Here is a 16,150-nt window from a genome sequence, read left to right on the forward strand (position 1 = left end):
CAGTGGACCAGTAATTAGAGCAGTGATGTGATCTGAGAGACGGGCCCTGAGAGAGATCTAAATTTAGCCAGCTTTGATTCTCCTTGCTTTATAAAGAATGAAAAGATACAGACAAGACCAAGTCAACTCCTGTCTTTTTCTTTTCTTTTTGTTTGAAAAGGCTGAATAATGCAGGAGGCCATATTGTTTGAACTAACGTGTCTAAAAATAACGGAGCTGCTGTCAAATTAAAAATAAATATATGCTCCCTCCAGGAAGATAAAAATCAGTCAAACAGACATGTTCTGATGTTCTGGATGTGCTTCTTACAGCAGATAATAATGGCTCTGGAACCTGAAGCGATCTCATTCGAGGAAAAATAAAGTCAAAAACATCCCAAGGCTGCCATTTGAAACTGTTTCTGTGCTGCATGCATACACACCCAAATCAGACCAATCAGTTAGTCGGAGACTGGTCTATCAAACACAGCAGGTTGTACACTAAATGTAAATAAAAACAGGTTTTAATGTACTCTGATTTAATGTATATAAGTGTCTATAGTAGCCAAATCATAATAACTATATTACAGTCATATTTGAACTGTGGTCAGGCTGCACAGCTCCTCGTGTTATATGAGGATTGTGATACACATGTTAAATAACATTGTGAGTTTTCAGACCAGAAATGCAATGGTGACATATTTTTATGTGATACATAATATAAATGTAAATAAATAAATATATACAGTATATAAATATATATATATATATATATGCACAATTATATATAAATATAATAGGTTTTCGGTTCGGCACGCATGCAATAATACTATTGCATTTGGAAAATAATATACAGCTTAAATTGTGGCACTGCGCTCAACAAGGCAGCGTCACAGGCAGCGTGCTGTGCGACACTCCCACCACGGAAGAAAAACATTGTCGGTGATGCACGTTAGCGCTGAACTAGCTCACCAGGAACAAACCAAGAGTAGCACACGCGCTACAAACTCTCCCCGCAGCGTAAAGCAATCTCCACGGCGAGGGGAACATTTACAGCCGCGGACATGAGACCCTACTCTAGTGGAACACACAGCTGCTTTACGAACATGCGTAATGTTATTGAGCCCCGTGGCACTACTCCGCCACGAGCCCATTTCAGCCGGACCCTCATTCCTGTTATGTACAGGAAAACAAAAGCCCAAATAGAGCATCAAATGTCCGACAACAACAGCCGGCAGGACGTCACGGGCTACACAAAGCTACCTGACAGCACATTACCTCCCCAATGAACGGGAGATGAAGAGCCATTCTTCAGACACGCCCCCTTGAGAGGATTTGGCCCAAGAGATGACAGAAGTAGTGGAAGGTGGAGCGAGCTAATGCAGCTATATACCTGTGACTACTGACACTGCCATGAATATAGTGAATGCCGTTGGAGCTGCTGGTTCAGGGCCACAGATAGGACGCTTTGCTGTGCATGTCATTAATCCAGCTTCTCAGAGAGCAGTGCAGCAGATCTCTGGCCTCACAGCAAAAGATCAGAGAGAGTGTGAACCTTCTTCTACAGAAGCACAACTGCAGCCCCATGTGTTGAAGACAGAACAGGAGTTGCTGCAGCTTCCGTTACACAAATGAATCCATCGCTGTTCAAAGTCAAAAATAACGTACTTTCATGATTTTAGTTTTAATAAGTAAAGATATTTTAAAATCAAGGAAATTTCTAACGTACCGGACCGTGGCGTCACTGTGTCGTATGGAACCGAACCGTGAATTTTGTGCTTTATATAATAATTATAATCATTCATTTGTTGTACTGTGCGTTTTTTTAAATAGCTTCTTTTTTTTATAGGTCAATAAAAAAGTGAACTAAGTTGACTTTGATTTTTACCCACAGCTTAAAAAAATCAATGCAGTCAATGCACTGCATATTTAGTGGTTAAAAAGCACCCAGCATTACACAAATCCGATTTTAACATCTTCAGGCTTTGAGCGATTCAAATCAGCAAAAATAAGGAAATAAAGCTAAATGTGAGCGTTCAGCGTAGCCGAGGTCTTAGTTTACCTGGAAGCGAAGGATGATGGTCCAGATGAGGCCAAGGATGAGGCGATGGTTTCCGTCGACGATGTCGTGGGAGCCCATGTTCTCCAGGTGGACCCTCTGCTCTTTGAGGAACTGCAGGGCCTTGTCCACATTCTCCAAACAGTGGATACGCATTCGGCCTTTAGTGGGTTTTGGCTAAAGACAGAAATGAGAAAGAAAACATAGAAAGGGAAAATTGTGAAGGCAAGAGTGACCACAAGAGAGAGAGAGATAGTACAAAGAGTAAAAAAGGAGAGAAAAATATAAAAATGTAAGACTTGGCCAGGGAGCTTCTTACAAGGCGTTCGCCGGACAGCACCTCCAGCAGTTTAATGAGCATGCGTCCGTCCCGCAAGTCCAGGTAGAGGTCAGAGATGCGACAGCCGACCCGGGACAAGATCGAGTTGACCCATTTAGTGAAGGTCTTCTTCTGAACCGCCTCGCGCTCATCTGGAAGGGAGCAGAAAGTTAAAGAAAGAAAAACATGAGCTCCATGAATAATGAAATAACTTCACATCTACGGAACAGCACCACTGGAGCTGGTTGGGGATTAACTGTCATGCTCAAGGGCTCTTCAGATAGATGGTGGACCCTGGGTTGAATTTACTCGGGAAACAGAGCAATCTTACTGGTTAAATTAATCCCCAGTGCAGAGTTAAGCTGTGCACTCTTGCCACTTACTGAGAAAATACAGCCCGGATATAAGCAGTCATGTATATTAGCCGGTGAGTTTTGGCAGAAGCAAAAACATAAAATCTAAAATTATTCTGTGGCTCCACTCATTTAATCCAACTCACCCAATAATAGTATTTCTAACTTCACATCAGGTCTGCCTCCAAGAAATATGGTTTACATAACCATGGAATGATTATGAGACAAGGGGCCTTTAAAAGGCCCCCAACCACTCAACCACAGGAGCAAGAGCCCCAGGGGGACATCTAGAAGACAAGCCAGAACTCCGAGATGCTGCTGCTGGTTCAGAAACTCCACCGTAGCATAAGTATTTAGTTCACGCTGGAGATGATAAGAAGCTGTCTGACACAGCAGATCCACGCTGACACTTCTCTACACAGATAGCATACAAAACACTACAGAACCTTATAGAAAGCATGAATGGAAACCATCAAAGGAAACATGATGGACAAGAGATATTTTCTTAAAGCAGAGCTACTCTGCTGTTCTTACTTCACTGTAACGGTAGCCTCAGCATGCTGTGCTGCTGTAATACTGTATGACAATATTAAGAGACTCGGACCAGGATCATCCCTAGTTTCTACTGAGCTCAAACAAAAAATATTAACAGTCACTTGGGGCTGAACGATTTAGCCAAAATCCATATCATGGAATAGCATGTTTTCTTGTAGTTCAATAATAAATAGTCCAGAAGAAGTAAACACTCTGTAAAGTCTATTTTTGTAAACTCCTGTTTGAATTAAATACTTGTTTTTTCTGAGTCAATATGCGCTTGTTGTTATCAATTTAGACGATCTAATAGTGTATCAAAATATCAATATATGTATAATTGTATCACCATATATGAGTCCATTGACAGAAGATAAATTATCACACTGAATTATTGCTCAGCCTTACTTGGGGCCCTAGGCCAGTAATTTAATTTATGTCCATAACTTAAACTTCAGTTAAAGTCAATTAAATGCTCAACCTCGTCACAGTGCTGCCCTGCTGCCAAAGACAGCCTGACTGTTAAACGTGTGTCAAATGAATACATGTTAAAAATGAGGCCACTTTAAAAGATCTGGTCACGTTATCCCTGCGGTGTATTTGCAAATCGCATCACTTCTATTGGGATCAGAGCTATATATATATCAATCAATAAACTACTGTGTTAAAATGCAGAAAGTTTTGACCTTTAGCTCGATTATCGGAGGCGGTGGAGCCCTCATTTGTATGAGATGCTTGACGGGATTGCTAATATGACCTCAGTATTTTTGTAGGCAGACCTGCTGCAAATGTGATACATGTCTTCACGAAACAGACACTCCCCGAGGAGAAGCTATACTTGAACGATCCAAGTCTCCTCATCCTCCTCGCAGAGTAGACAGAGAAGTGGTGCTGCATAATAACATCACATGCATAAAAAGTAAACAAGGTCTCTGCATAGTTAAGCATATAGGTGTACAGTATGCAGAAATTCCTCCACTGAAATCTCAGGAATGACAGCGCGGAGACAAGCGGAAAGTACGAGCGTCAGGCCTTCTTTGGGAGGATGAGCGCTGCCCACATGGTGACACATCTCACCGGGCTCACACTTAGAAATGATATCTCGGTGCTCGGCAGATGTGCCTCCTACTCAGCAGCAAAAAATAAAACCAATTTTGACGGGACCGCATGTCAGCATGACCCAATGTACTATACACTGTTTATTTTGTCTGTGGACACACTTCATGTGAATGGGAACAGGGGTGGTGTGAGTGGGTGTGTGCTTGTGACTGGGGGGTTGTATCTGCATTAAGTAAGCATATAAAAAGCCCTGCATGATTAAAACCTTCTCTTATTAAAAGTTAAGCACAGGATATAAAGCAGCATGACATTTTACAACTTGTCAGTGCATCTCTGTGAACAAACGTTTTTGCATTGATCATAACAAACAGGACTTTGATATCACATTTGGCTCTCGCAACTTTGGCTTTTTTAACAACCTGCTGACATCCTGTAGGGCCAAATAATTGATTCTAGGCAATAATCATTCGATGAGGCCGAGTAGTTTTTCATTGAAGCTCTCAGTAGAGTGTTCTAGAATAATCTGGAGCAAGGAGGACCGAAGGACAGAGCCGACTACAGGATCGCACCCACGGCTCCAGCTCCAGCCCCTCACACTCACATATACACACAGACTCACTGCTCCTTAACGTTTACCAGGTCAACCGCTGGTGATGAGACATTTTACCCTCAGTCGTCCCATCTTGCAACACGTGACTTCCCCTTGGTCTGCCTGCTACAGTTTGCCCTCTTTATTCCTCAACCGAAATATGTTTTCAAACTACGCGAGTGCAAAGGATTGGATCCTTAATGACTTGTGTAATAAATGATTCAGGCCCCGGGGCTGTGGAGAACAAGCAAGGAACAGGCTAAAGAGGAGGAACAGAAGAGGAAGAGGGAGAAGGAGTTAAAGATCTGGGATTAAAGGTTAAGAAGGAGACAATAAAGCAGAGTAAGGAAGGAGGAGAGAGTGGAGCAAAGGTGAAGAAGAATAGGAAGAGAAAAAGAGGCCAGGCAATCGAGGGCAAAATGGATCAGCAAGAAAGTAATGGAGAGTGAGAGTGATGCAGGCTTTCAAGTTTAATCTGCAGAGACCCAACTAGGAAAATAGAACAAGATATATTACCTACAGTATCTAAAAATGACACAGTAAGCACCAAAAAAAGCTCCAGCTCCATTCTGAGCCTCATCAAAGAGAAGAAACCAGGGGTTACTGTATGTAAAACACATGGTGCAGCAGAGTACAGTAAATAAATCATGCTTTTTCTGCTCCCCTCAGCAGAACAACAGCACGCACCGCTCCGCTACGTCGTCACGGATCACCACGCCATGAAAAAGTAATGTCAATTAAAAACATGCAAATAACTCAAAGCTCCAACTGGAGTGTCAGTGTTGATTTAGCACAAAGTGTCACATCATAATCCGTCAGCAAGGACAACAAAAATCAATAAAGAAAATCAACAAGACACAGCTCTGTGTGCCGGATGCTTTCTGAACCATTTAGGGTGCTGCCTCAAGAGGACTTTACAGTGCAGACAGTGGAGGACAATTAAAGTACATCCCCGAAACGTGCACACGGTTCTCCCGTATCGTCTCACATCAAAAGACCTTGAGAGGAGCCAGAGTGCACATTGATGCTCCTGGCCTTTTAGGAGACAACAGAGGGGGAGGAGAGGAAGGAGGATTGCTGCTTGCATGCATCCCGCCGAGCCGTCTCCAGATGAGTAGTTCAACAAGCTCAATGTGACAACAGCTCTGTGTGTTCACTCGCTGCTGAACAAAGCCCTCAGCGTTAAGTCTGGAGACGAAGTTCTGTTTAACCTCAATGCTCCAGTTGCAGTAAAATCGAAATAATATCCAAACTATGAATCTTGCAAGATTCAATATCGCACAGGGTTTTATAATATATGATGGTACGTTCCCATTACGAGATAACATTTCTGAGCTTATTGGAGTGATTGAGTGATAACACACACATTGGCGTACTCTAAGTATTTCGTCTTTAATTAAAATGAAATGTAAATGAAAGCTAAAATGTTTTTTAACTTGGTTTTTTACTTCAGTCATGGCAGCGCTGAAACGGAGGCCTGGCTTTTTTACACATTGCACATTTAGGTGCAGTCCATAAATATGAAAGGAGCAGGAATATTTCATACGAAGGTCCGACCACAACTTTACTGTATGTTTAATGTTTGGTTGTACTTTGTGGTGCTGCAACAGAAGCTACCATTGTCATACAGCCTTTTCACATGAATTAAATATTTTTGAGCAAGTGCAGCAGTCACACACCGTTTCCAAGCTTCCTGACACTGTTTTGCGGCTTTCCTTTTCCAACTTCTTCTCTTTGCATATCAATGCCAGCTTTACTAAACATTCCTCTGTTTCACATGATTTTACTGTGTAATCCCTCATCCACTCTCTGACTCCAGTAAAAAGCCCAATGACTTATTCATGCTGATGGATTTTCCCTGTATGCTGCCTGATCCGTCTTTTCCCACAGTCAGCTCATACTGGATGTGGCCCTGTGGGTCCCGCAGCACCCTGTTACAGGCTACCTGAGTTATGGAACTGCCAGAGCTACCTGTCTTGCAGCCATGACACAATGTCTTTATTAATAAGCCTGTCCCAAAGTTTAGATGAAACATCTCCTCTGTCGGCTTTGTTCACACGCTTCCTCGAGATGAATTGCCTGAGCTTTTGCGAAATGGACTCACATTCTGCAGCAGCTAAACATCAGATTAACGCACATTAGAGGCCGTCAAGGTTGCTTGATGACGTAAAGAGCAAAACATACCAGTATTTTGACTCGTAAGGATTAAAGTTGAGCTTCATGAAAGCCTGTTTACAGGTGTTGGAGAGTGCTTTTGCAAATGTGAAAAAAAAGTTGTAAAAAGCCTTTTGTATCTTCAGAGGGAGCTGCGTGAAATTTGAAAAAACTGCCTTAAATTATGTCACTTGAGTCAGTTGGGGTTGAAGACTACAAGTTTGAAAATTGTGTAGTCAGAAGGAAGTGAGTTTAGCAGGCCACGTAAGCCTGCTCCTCACCTCTGCTTGAGAATAGCGGCATCAAGGCTACATTAGCTGCTACTAGCATAACACACCCAACCCTCCGACCTAACTCTTAACAGTGGAGTTAAATTATGGGTAATGAAGAAAGAGGACGAATGCGTGGCATAAAAAAAAGACGATATCTCTGCTTCTGCGGCATCGACATTTTGATAAATGTCCATCGTGACCTCAACAATCTTAAAGGGGTGCAATGTTAAATTACTCTTTTATAAAAAAAGATGCAAAAGGAGCGTATGAACTGCAAAACCTGACAACTGCTTAAAGAACATATGTTCACAATAATTTGAGGGTCAAACTCATGGAGGGATTGTATTTTTAAACAGTAAACAGGGGAAGAAAAGGTGTCCAGACCCGGAGGAGTAAGCCAAAAGGTTAAAGGTCAACATGTCACAAAAAACAACTCGACAGGATGGAAAAAAAAACTTTTTTTTGCAAGCAGGGCAGCAGAAATAGTCAACACAAATGAGTGTGTCAAATTCCAAGAAAGACATAAGAAAACGGATGAATGGTTGAAATCAATGAACGCAAAGCACTGACGGTTTTCCCTGTCTTCCTCTATTTATTACTCGTGTTTTTCTGCTATTGTTGTTCTGTCCAACTTCATTCTGCTGCAGTGTTGACCGGATCTCCCCAATAACGAGTAAAGAAAAAGTAAATAAAATTCCATGACATGCAATCGGTGGATCAATACACTTGGCTCCGAGCAACCACTCTAATTTGGGAGAGCTTCAGAAGTTTACCGCTTCACGTATCAGTTGACTCTGCAGTCTTCAGAATCAGTCTCTACTTGAAATCTAGCAAGAGGCAGAAAAAAAAGCACGTTTCCCTCTCTGCTCCTGCATCGTCTCCTCCATTTTCCTCCTCTCGCTAATGCACTCCTGTCACCGGGGAGTTGGATAGCATAGTGCAAGCTAACAGAAATCCACAGTGACGGCAAACCTCTCACTTAAAACCTTAATAACATACTCCGAAAGAAGTTAAACCGCCAGAGAAATTGATTCTTTTTTTAACACCGCCAACGCAATCATTCAGGTACAAAAGGAGGTGAGGATGAAAACACACTTATGCTTTGTTCTGTGAAACAGTTTGTGAAGAGTAAGGGCCATATGGAGTGTAGGTGACAAGCTGAAATGATGAATATGTAAGTTATTTTAAGAAAAAGGAGCAGCTAAGAGTGCATAACACCACCTTTGGAAGGGAAAACATCACAACCTTTTTAGGAGTTTGCCTATGAATTATTCAAAGCCAAGTCAGTGAACAATTGGGGCAGAGCTACGGCTTCCTGGAAATAAATAAATGACTACCCTATACATTCAATAAAAGGGACACCGCTTTGTAAGCTCAGACTCTCGCTGCCACCTTTTTCCAGGATGGGAAACTAACACTTGCTCACATCACAGCTCGAGCTCCCAGCGATCCCGACCCGGTCTAAACACAAACACAAGTTGGGGAAGGGAGGGGCATGATTGGAAAAGTGTTATCTCTCTCTGTCTCATCAGAGAGGCAGCGGAGGTTAGACAAACTCTCTCCAAAAACACATCACAGACGCACAAACACACACAGCTCTTCCATCAGGACCCTGTACCTTGTAACTGCCTGAAGCGTCCATCCAGGATGGAGTTGAAACAAATGTTGGAGGTGCTGTAACTCAGCCAGCGCGCCCGCTTCATACTTTTAGCTGAGGAGGAGGAGGAGGAAGAGAGGAGGGCAGGGGGAGGTTGAGGGTGAGAGGGCCGCTGGCGTCTGGGGGTGCAGGAGGAGGACGAGGAGGACGACGAAGAGAAGGGGGAGAGTCCCACGGGCGCCACGGCGACCGGGATGTGCAGGAGAGAGCCGTTGCTCTCTGGGTGGTGTTCAGGTTCCTGCTGCTTCCTGCTGCTGCTGCTTCCCCTCGCTGCCTTCCTGCTTTCGGTTCTCTGGGTCCGGTGGACCGGCGGGGTGCTCCTGCTCCGGCTGATGCTCATGCCGACCCGGACGGGGGCCTCTTTCTCGGCATAGGGTCGGCTGGCAGCCTCCTTGGTCCCTCCGCTGCTGCCCCGGATGGATGTGGTGTCCCTGCTGCTGGCCTTCAGGCTGATCTTGACCTCTCGGAGCCGGGGTTGGCTTATCGGGGCAGCGCGCAGCAGGCACGGGCTGCTCATCTTGACCCCCCCAAACAACAACAAGACAGCCTGGAGCCAGCAGAGGAGCTTGGCACTCCGCGTCTCTCCTCTTGTCTGTCTCTTGGCTCTCTGTCCTCCTTTCCAGATCTCTCCTGTGTTCACTCCTGCTCCCTCCCTCCCTCCTTCTCTCTTTCTCACTCTCTCCTCACTGCTGCCGTGATGATGCTATGCCTCCACTCTCTGGCAGCCTTTGGTTCACTTCAGAGTGGTTTCTTTCGCCCCATCCATGCATACAATATGTTTCAATATGTCCACGTGCTCACAAGACTCCCTCCCTCTACGCAGCGCTCCCACTCAGTCGTGACATCACTGAATGTGTAGTGTAATTCCTGTGCCAATAATCCAATATGAAACTGTCTATCACAAAGGAACATGTCTTTTTTAGGTTTATGCAAGGAGGAGTGCAAATGGATGGCTACTCAATATGTTATTTATGTGCTTTGATGGCAAGCTGGGTACATATTTCTAGGTTCACAGGCTGTAAATCAGCAGCGGGCGTCATTCAGAGCCTCTCTCATCTTCTGCCTCTCTCTTGACTTTCCTCCCTCTTTTACCACTCTCTCTCTGTCTCTCTCTCTCTCTTTCTCTCTAACAGGAAACACTGATTGCATTACAGAAACATCAGTGCAGCAGCACTCTAACACAATATCACCAACACCCACACAGAAGCCTTCATCACTTAAAGAGACAGAAAGAGACAGCAAGAGAAGTGGTGAGAGCACTGCCCAATAAACGGTGTGGACACGACTAAATATTTTATGCCACTCAGATGTTGGGCTGGATATCAAACCTCAAAACTTTGTATTGGGTCTTTATAGACAAAAATGTGTGTGTAGCATCAAGTACTGAAAGCTGGCATCAAATGTTCAAATCAGTTATTGAACTAGTAATCCTCCTTTCATTATATCAAACCCCATTTTTTATACAATTTATGGCCAGCACTTTTTTCAGGAATAGCTATTTAATGCACTTGCAGTCTGCAAACTGCTTCTCGATTTCAGTCAGACACACTTATACATCAAGGTATTGGCCATTTAGAGCAGATCTGTTAGAGGAGGAACTACTGCCCCCCCTGAACAGATGAATACAAGAAAAAAATAGAAGGTGCACTCAATAGAGTGCAGATCTCTGCCAGGTGTGTCTGCAACGACCACTGCTGTAATGTTTGAATGAATGAATACAACACACAATTGGTTAACCCCCCCTCGTCTAGACTACAAGTATATCCGCGAGGTTGTTGCCCAATAAAAAGGTTCAGAATAAGTGTGTCTCCGGCCACAGAGCAGCATCTGCGGCGGCGATGCAGTCAGCAGTGTGTGTGTAGTTCTTTTAGCTGTCAGCTGTCAGCCAAATACATAACCACCGTCCAGAAGGGAGGAAACCGTTTTCCCCGTGTCCCACGTGCGACCCGTTCCGGCCGGTTAACATTAGCAAGTGAGGAGTCAGCAGACAGCAGTCAATCAACGGCAGTATCAAACAGGCAATGAAAGGTGTTTTTGAGAAAGTGTGAGTCACTGCAACCCAGAAAGGGCCTTGAACAAGCAGCCACGAATGAGCACCCAAAGATATTAGGCAGGTTGGTGCAGCAGTATGCGAGAATAGCCTTGATCACACACTCACTCACTAAAACGACTGATCTCATTGTCAGCAACAAAGCAACTGATGTGTGAGCCAATGATTATGAGGCATGAATGAAGACGCCATTCAGCGGTATCAGTGCCTGTACTGACGCAATGCTCCATATTAAATGTTTGATTATTACTGAAGAGATACCAAAACCACAAGGGACTCACAGGAGACAGTGCACGATGTGGAGGACGAAGTGCATGTGCAGATTTCATGTATGTGGAAGACAACATATGATCATAAGTTTAGTACTACGGTTTGTTTGGGGATACAAAGTTTCTCTTCCTCTCTTGCATTTCTGACAGAGTAGTCACTTTAGGTATTTTTGCTAACCACAGTGGTCAATACAATCTCTGGGACCAGTGATATGAACAGCTGGGCACTGAAGTTTTTCAGCAAACGTTACTCAAACAATAAATATTGTTTTTTTGGAGGGGAATATTTGCTGCCGATTAATACACATTTGGTGCTCTGGTGATTATTTACAGCACACAGGAGAAGTTTGCCTTCAGGGCTTTCTGCCAGAAAGGGTTTATTTTGACCCAAACAATGATCTTTTCCTAAACCTTACCAAGATGGTTTGTTGCGTAAACATAAGGAGATTTCTGGAAGAAAGCCCTGAAGGCAAACCTCTCCCATGAGCACAGGATTGTGTGTTTGAGGTCAACTCAAAATAAACTACAGTGCCCATGTTCATGGTAATGAAGGAACATGTCACTCAGTGTGGCTCATTGATGTGTTTTTATAGGACAACAATGGAGCTCAGGCAATACTCGCTGGAGGCTTCAAGCCATTGTTGGTTTTGGTCTTTTCATGTGATCTGGTAACAATGAGAAATATAAAGATTATCACCAGACTTACTCCGTAAAGATTTCACCCTATTGTATACAGGCCGTGTTCTTGCTTGTGTTCAGACAGTTAGCTTCTTTTGTTAAATTAAACAAGAGACCATCATGCGATAGAATCACACCTTACATACTAGAGACTTCACCACCTTCAACCCCCCTTCAGTGCCGTCTCCACAGAGCCGAATTCATGTTTTCCCACTTTGTGGCTGACCTCTCTTGTGACTATGGATTTACGAAAATATTCACGGTGGGGCCCCCCAACTCCCTGTTTCTGTTACGCTTCCGTCCACCGCAGAAACACTGCTATTTTAAAACCCAGAGCAGTCGCTCCACAGGTGGAGTAACGGCTCACCAGCTCAGCCTGAAATGCCAGAGATGTGTGCTATGGGAGGCAGACGGGCGGGGCAGCTGTCCAGATCGGTCAGACGCTGGACATTCTGGGAATGTGCAAGCGATCCCAGTTACTTGCAGAGGGTGTGGAGCGGTTGTCAGGCCTCAGCTGCTGGGGGTGTGTGACACCACGAGTAACATGTACAAACACACACACACACACACACACACACAACAACACCTGCAGAGCTCTAGTTTAGAGCTTTGGAGTAAAATCATGGGTCAACTGGAGAGTGATTTTGTAATTTTTTTTGAATGAATCTTAGTGAATGTCAGTGACACATTCAAGCCCATTCAAACCTGCCAAAGTTAAACAGACCCCCATTATAGCTCAACCTTTCTGCCCTTCCCACATTCTTAAAAAGACGCTGTCATCTCAAAAATGTGCCCCACAAATGCCTCAGGCAGGGCGCAGCCTGTTTACTATGCATGCACTCACCTGCGAGGGCCTTGATGCGCGAGCGCTCAAACAGCCTGGCAGAGGTGTTGTCATTGTCTAGGTCCTCGTCGGTGAGGCCGAAGCGGGTGTTGATGCGGCTGTACTGCTGCGTGATCTCCGCATTGTCAAAGTCTGTGGTGGAAGTCATGGCGGTAGCCAGCGTGGCAAGTGGGTGAGAGGGACGTCAGGCGGCGTCCCTCAGGTGGTCTGGGTGTGGAGGGAACGAAATGACAGGATGGACCTCGAATACTGGAGGTAGTCTGAAACAGAGAGGAAAGACAGACAGCAGAGGAGTTATGATGAATAACTGGGGTTCAAATGAGACTACTTTTGGCCTCAAAAACATCGTATTGGATATTTTTCACTGTTTTCTAATGTTTTAAACAACAACACTAAGACAAATACAAATAAAAAGCAACTATTTAAAGCCCCACTTTAGGGGAAATGATGCTAACTTGTGAATCCAGCTTTCTCTGTAAGGACCACCATCTCGCTGCCATTTGGTTTGTAATTTGCTGTTAAGTTTCAATTTATCAACCCCACTGGGGAGGAGCTGTATCTGTACGTGGCAATGAGAATGTCATTTTGGCAATTTGAAGAAATCTATGTGATCTCAGATGTGGCGCAGGTATATTTTTACACGCCTATCATAGCTTTTCAAATTGGCCCCACAAGCTCCTGTGCCCCTCACAATCTCCATTTTGTGTGCGTGTCCCTTTGCTCAACCGCCACCCCGGCAGTGTGTCTGTGTATTCTTTGTGTGGAATGGCGGGTTGAAGGGTAGCAGCTCAGATAGCTGTCTATCTGGGTGCAGCATAGCGCTCTTATCATGCCACACAGGGGGGAGGGCAACCCCCTCTGGACAGCGCGACATGACGAAACCACCGTCTTTTGAATGTTGCAGCTCACGTAGTTTGAACTGCGAGTGTGTGTGTGTGTGTGTGCGTGTGCGTGTGTTTCCGTTGTTGGCCATTTGTGATAAGCACGTGAGGTGAAATGAGGCGGGAAATACAACTTGCGTTGATACCGTAGAACACCAAGTTGGAGAAAAAAGAAGTGTTGTTATGTGGCACTACTATTGTCACTAAACACCACATATTTTTTGTCATCAGAAATTTAAGTGAGGACATTAAAACTACAATTAGAGATAATGCAAACAATCTGCAACATATTTCTGAGTTTACAGTGGTGCAAAGTAACTAATAGTAGAATATTTGCCTCTGAATTATGGAGTACAAAGTAGCAGAACATGTAAGTATTTGACAGTGCTTGAGTAAATATACTTCCCATCACTGCTGATTGACTTCACTACTGATCTGCATTCAGAGAAGAGGCCCTCAGTGAAGCACAATGAGGGCACCCTACAGGTCTCCCTCCTCCTGCTCAGTATCAGTCCTCTGCAGAGGGCTCTTATCGAATGCTCCACCCACCACTGGGGATCCCCTTATCACCTCACACACAAGCTGAACAGGGCCACTGCACAACACACTCAAACTGCACAAACCCTCTTTACACGCCGTACAAAACCCCGTATCCACAAGCCGTCAGCTGTTCAAAAGAACCTATAAGACTCTAATCGTGTCGAAGGGCTGACTGACTGCATGCCTCCAAACACAAACCCGCAGCAAATTAGGTGTGTGAGCTGGGACTTGTACTCCGTGAGACGGCACTAGGCTCCATTTAGAGCTGTATTAAAGGCAAGCTGGCCTCCTACTTATAGTCAATCCTGTGACGGGAAGTTCACCGCCTGCCACAGCAAGTGTGTGTCTGTCAATAGTTGTCCTCTTGTGGTGTCCTTGAGCAAGAGACAGAACTCTTGCATACCTCACTGACAGTAGATCACCCTGTCCGCTATAAGCCTCTGTAACGCAGAATAAAACGTCTAAAAATAAAATGACATCACCATAATTAAAGTGCTGAGGAAGTGTTAGATATGCAAATGCCTCCAACGCAGATATCTAAGAAACAGCTGCGATTACTGAAAACTAGTTTCCATTACGACAACTATTTTCCTTATCGACTAACCTTTCAATTAGGTTTAATGCAAAGCTGTAAGGATTAATGGATTAACAGATCAGTTCAGCTTGATCAACAGAAAAATAAAATATGATAAAAATAATTAAATAAAGTTGTTGCTATATACAATTCAAATCCAAAAGCGTATATGCCATTTACAATGTCATACAGTGGAAAAAGAAGCAGGAAATCCTCACATTTAAGAGGCTCAAAATGGTGAATGTGCCACTTTTTGTCTTAAAATAATGACGTAAACGATTATAATTATCAACATTTGACAATAAATATCCTGGCAACCAACCAGCTCATCAATAGCTAATCCCTTCAGCCCTAGTTTCTACATGTCAGAATTCCATAAAGAGAAGATCATTAATACATAAATGATGTAATCCTATTACAAGTAATGTTATCATTGTTAACACTATGAGGCATTTGACATGAGGCTGACACAAATAACAAACTTTTCAGTTTTTATTGGCCTGTAAGACAAATCATGGAATACTTTGGCACCCTCTTGTATTGCTTTCCATCACCTCTGAAAGGCCTCAGCACTGGGGCCAGTACTTCATCATTTTTGTGGCTCCACATGGTGAGGTGATGACTCAAACGCTCTGGATGATTTTTCAGAAGTTATTTAAATGCCAAAAGGGGAATGATTAAAAATGTCGGCTCAAATTTCTCCAGGGATTCAAATTGATTTTCATCAAAACTCATGTGGCATGACAATAATGCCACAAGAGTTTTGATATCTGCGGATGCAGCTCTGCACATAACGTTTTTTGGGGGAAATGGTTAAAAGGTGTGAATGAGATTTTTACTCAAGTTAGAATAAACAAAACAATTTTTGAGGTGTGAGAAGAAAAACAATTCTTTCATGATAACCTTTCCACTGCTTGTGATTTTAATTGACTGCACCTGCTGTCCTCTTTCGTTGTTACTGCCAAACTACACTGTAAACAAAATATGTACAACGTAAACATCGAATCAGCACCTGAGATGAATAATAACTGTGGAAACGTTGCCCCCAGCTGTAAGTACTCTGTGTTTATGCATGCACACTGAGGAGCACAGCACATTAAGCTGTGAGCACATTATTCTGAGCAGCACGGATTCAGATGGAGAGGATGAAATAAAAGACAGGTGGGGTCGAGAGATGAATGACCTACTGTGTGTGTGTGTGTGTGTGTGTGTGTGTGTGTGTGTGTGTGAAACTGTAGCAGCAACTGGACTGAGGAAAGGGAGGCCTGTGGTCCAGGAAGAGAGTAAATCTGAGGCATAAATACAGAGTGGACAGAGATCAATATGGAAGGAGAGGAGGAGGG

The 16,150-nt window shown here is 43.8% G+C and overlaps 1 protein-coding gene across 3 annotated transcripts in view; it reads right to left on the bottom strand.

Annotated features, from left to right (window-relative positions):
- The window catches only part of sptb (spectrin, beta, erythrocytic), a 42,691-nt gene that overhangs the window by 23,939 nt on the left and 2,602 nt on the right, over positions 1-16,150 (bottom strand). Inside the window, exons 1-3 of one of the 3 annotated variants that reach the window (XM_031847829.1) lie at positions 8,933-9,588; positions 2,357-2,508; positions 2,041-2,214 (exon numbers count right to left, since the gene is read on the bottom strand). In XM_031847829.1, coding sequence (XP_031703689.1) covers positions 2,041-2,214; positions 2,357-2,508; positions 8,933-9,488 — 882 coding nt within the window. In that variant the 5' untranslated portion in view covers positions 9,489-9,588. Of the gene's footprint in view, positions 1-2,040; positions 2,215-2,356; positions 2,509-8,932; positions 9,589-12,812; positions 13,073-16,150 lie in introns of those variants that run through there. The other 2 variants (XM_031847831.1, XM_031847830.1) reach the window with 2 other exon arrangements.

This window comes from Anarrhichthys ocellatus, unplaced genomic scaffold (assembly GCF_004355925.1).
Source record: "Anarrhichthys ocellatus isolate YVR2014 unplaced genomic scaffold, GSC_Weel_1.0 scaffold7, whole genome shotgun sequence".
In the NCBI taxonomy this organism is placed as follows: Eukaryota; Metazoa; Chordata; class Actinopteri; order Perciformes; family Anarhichadidae; genus Anarrhichthys; species Anarrhichthys ocellatus.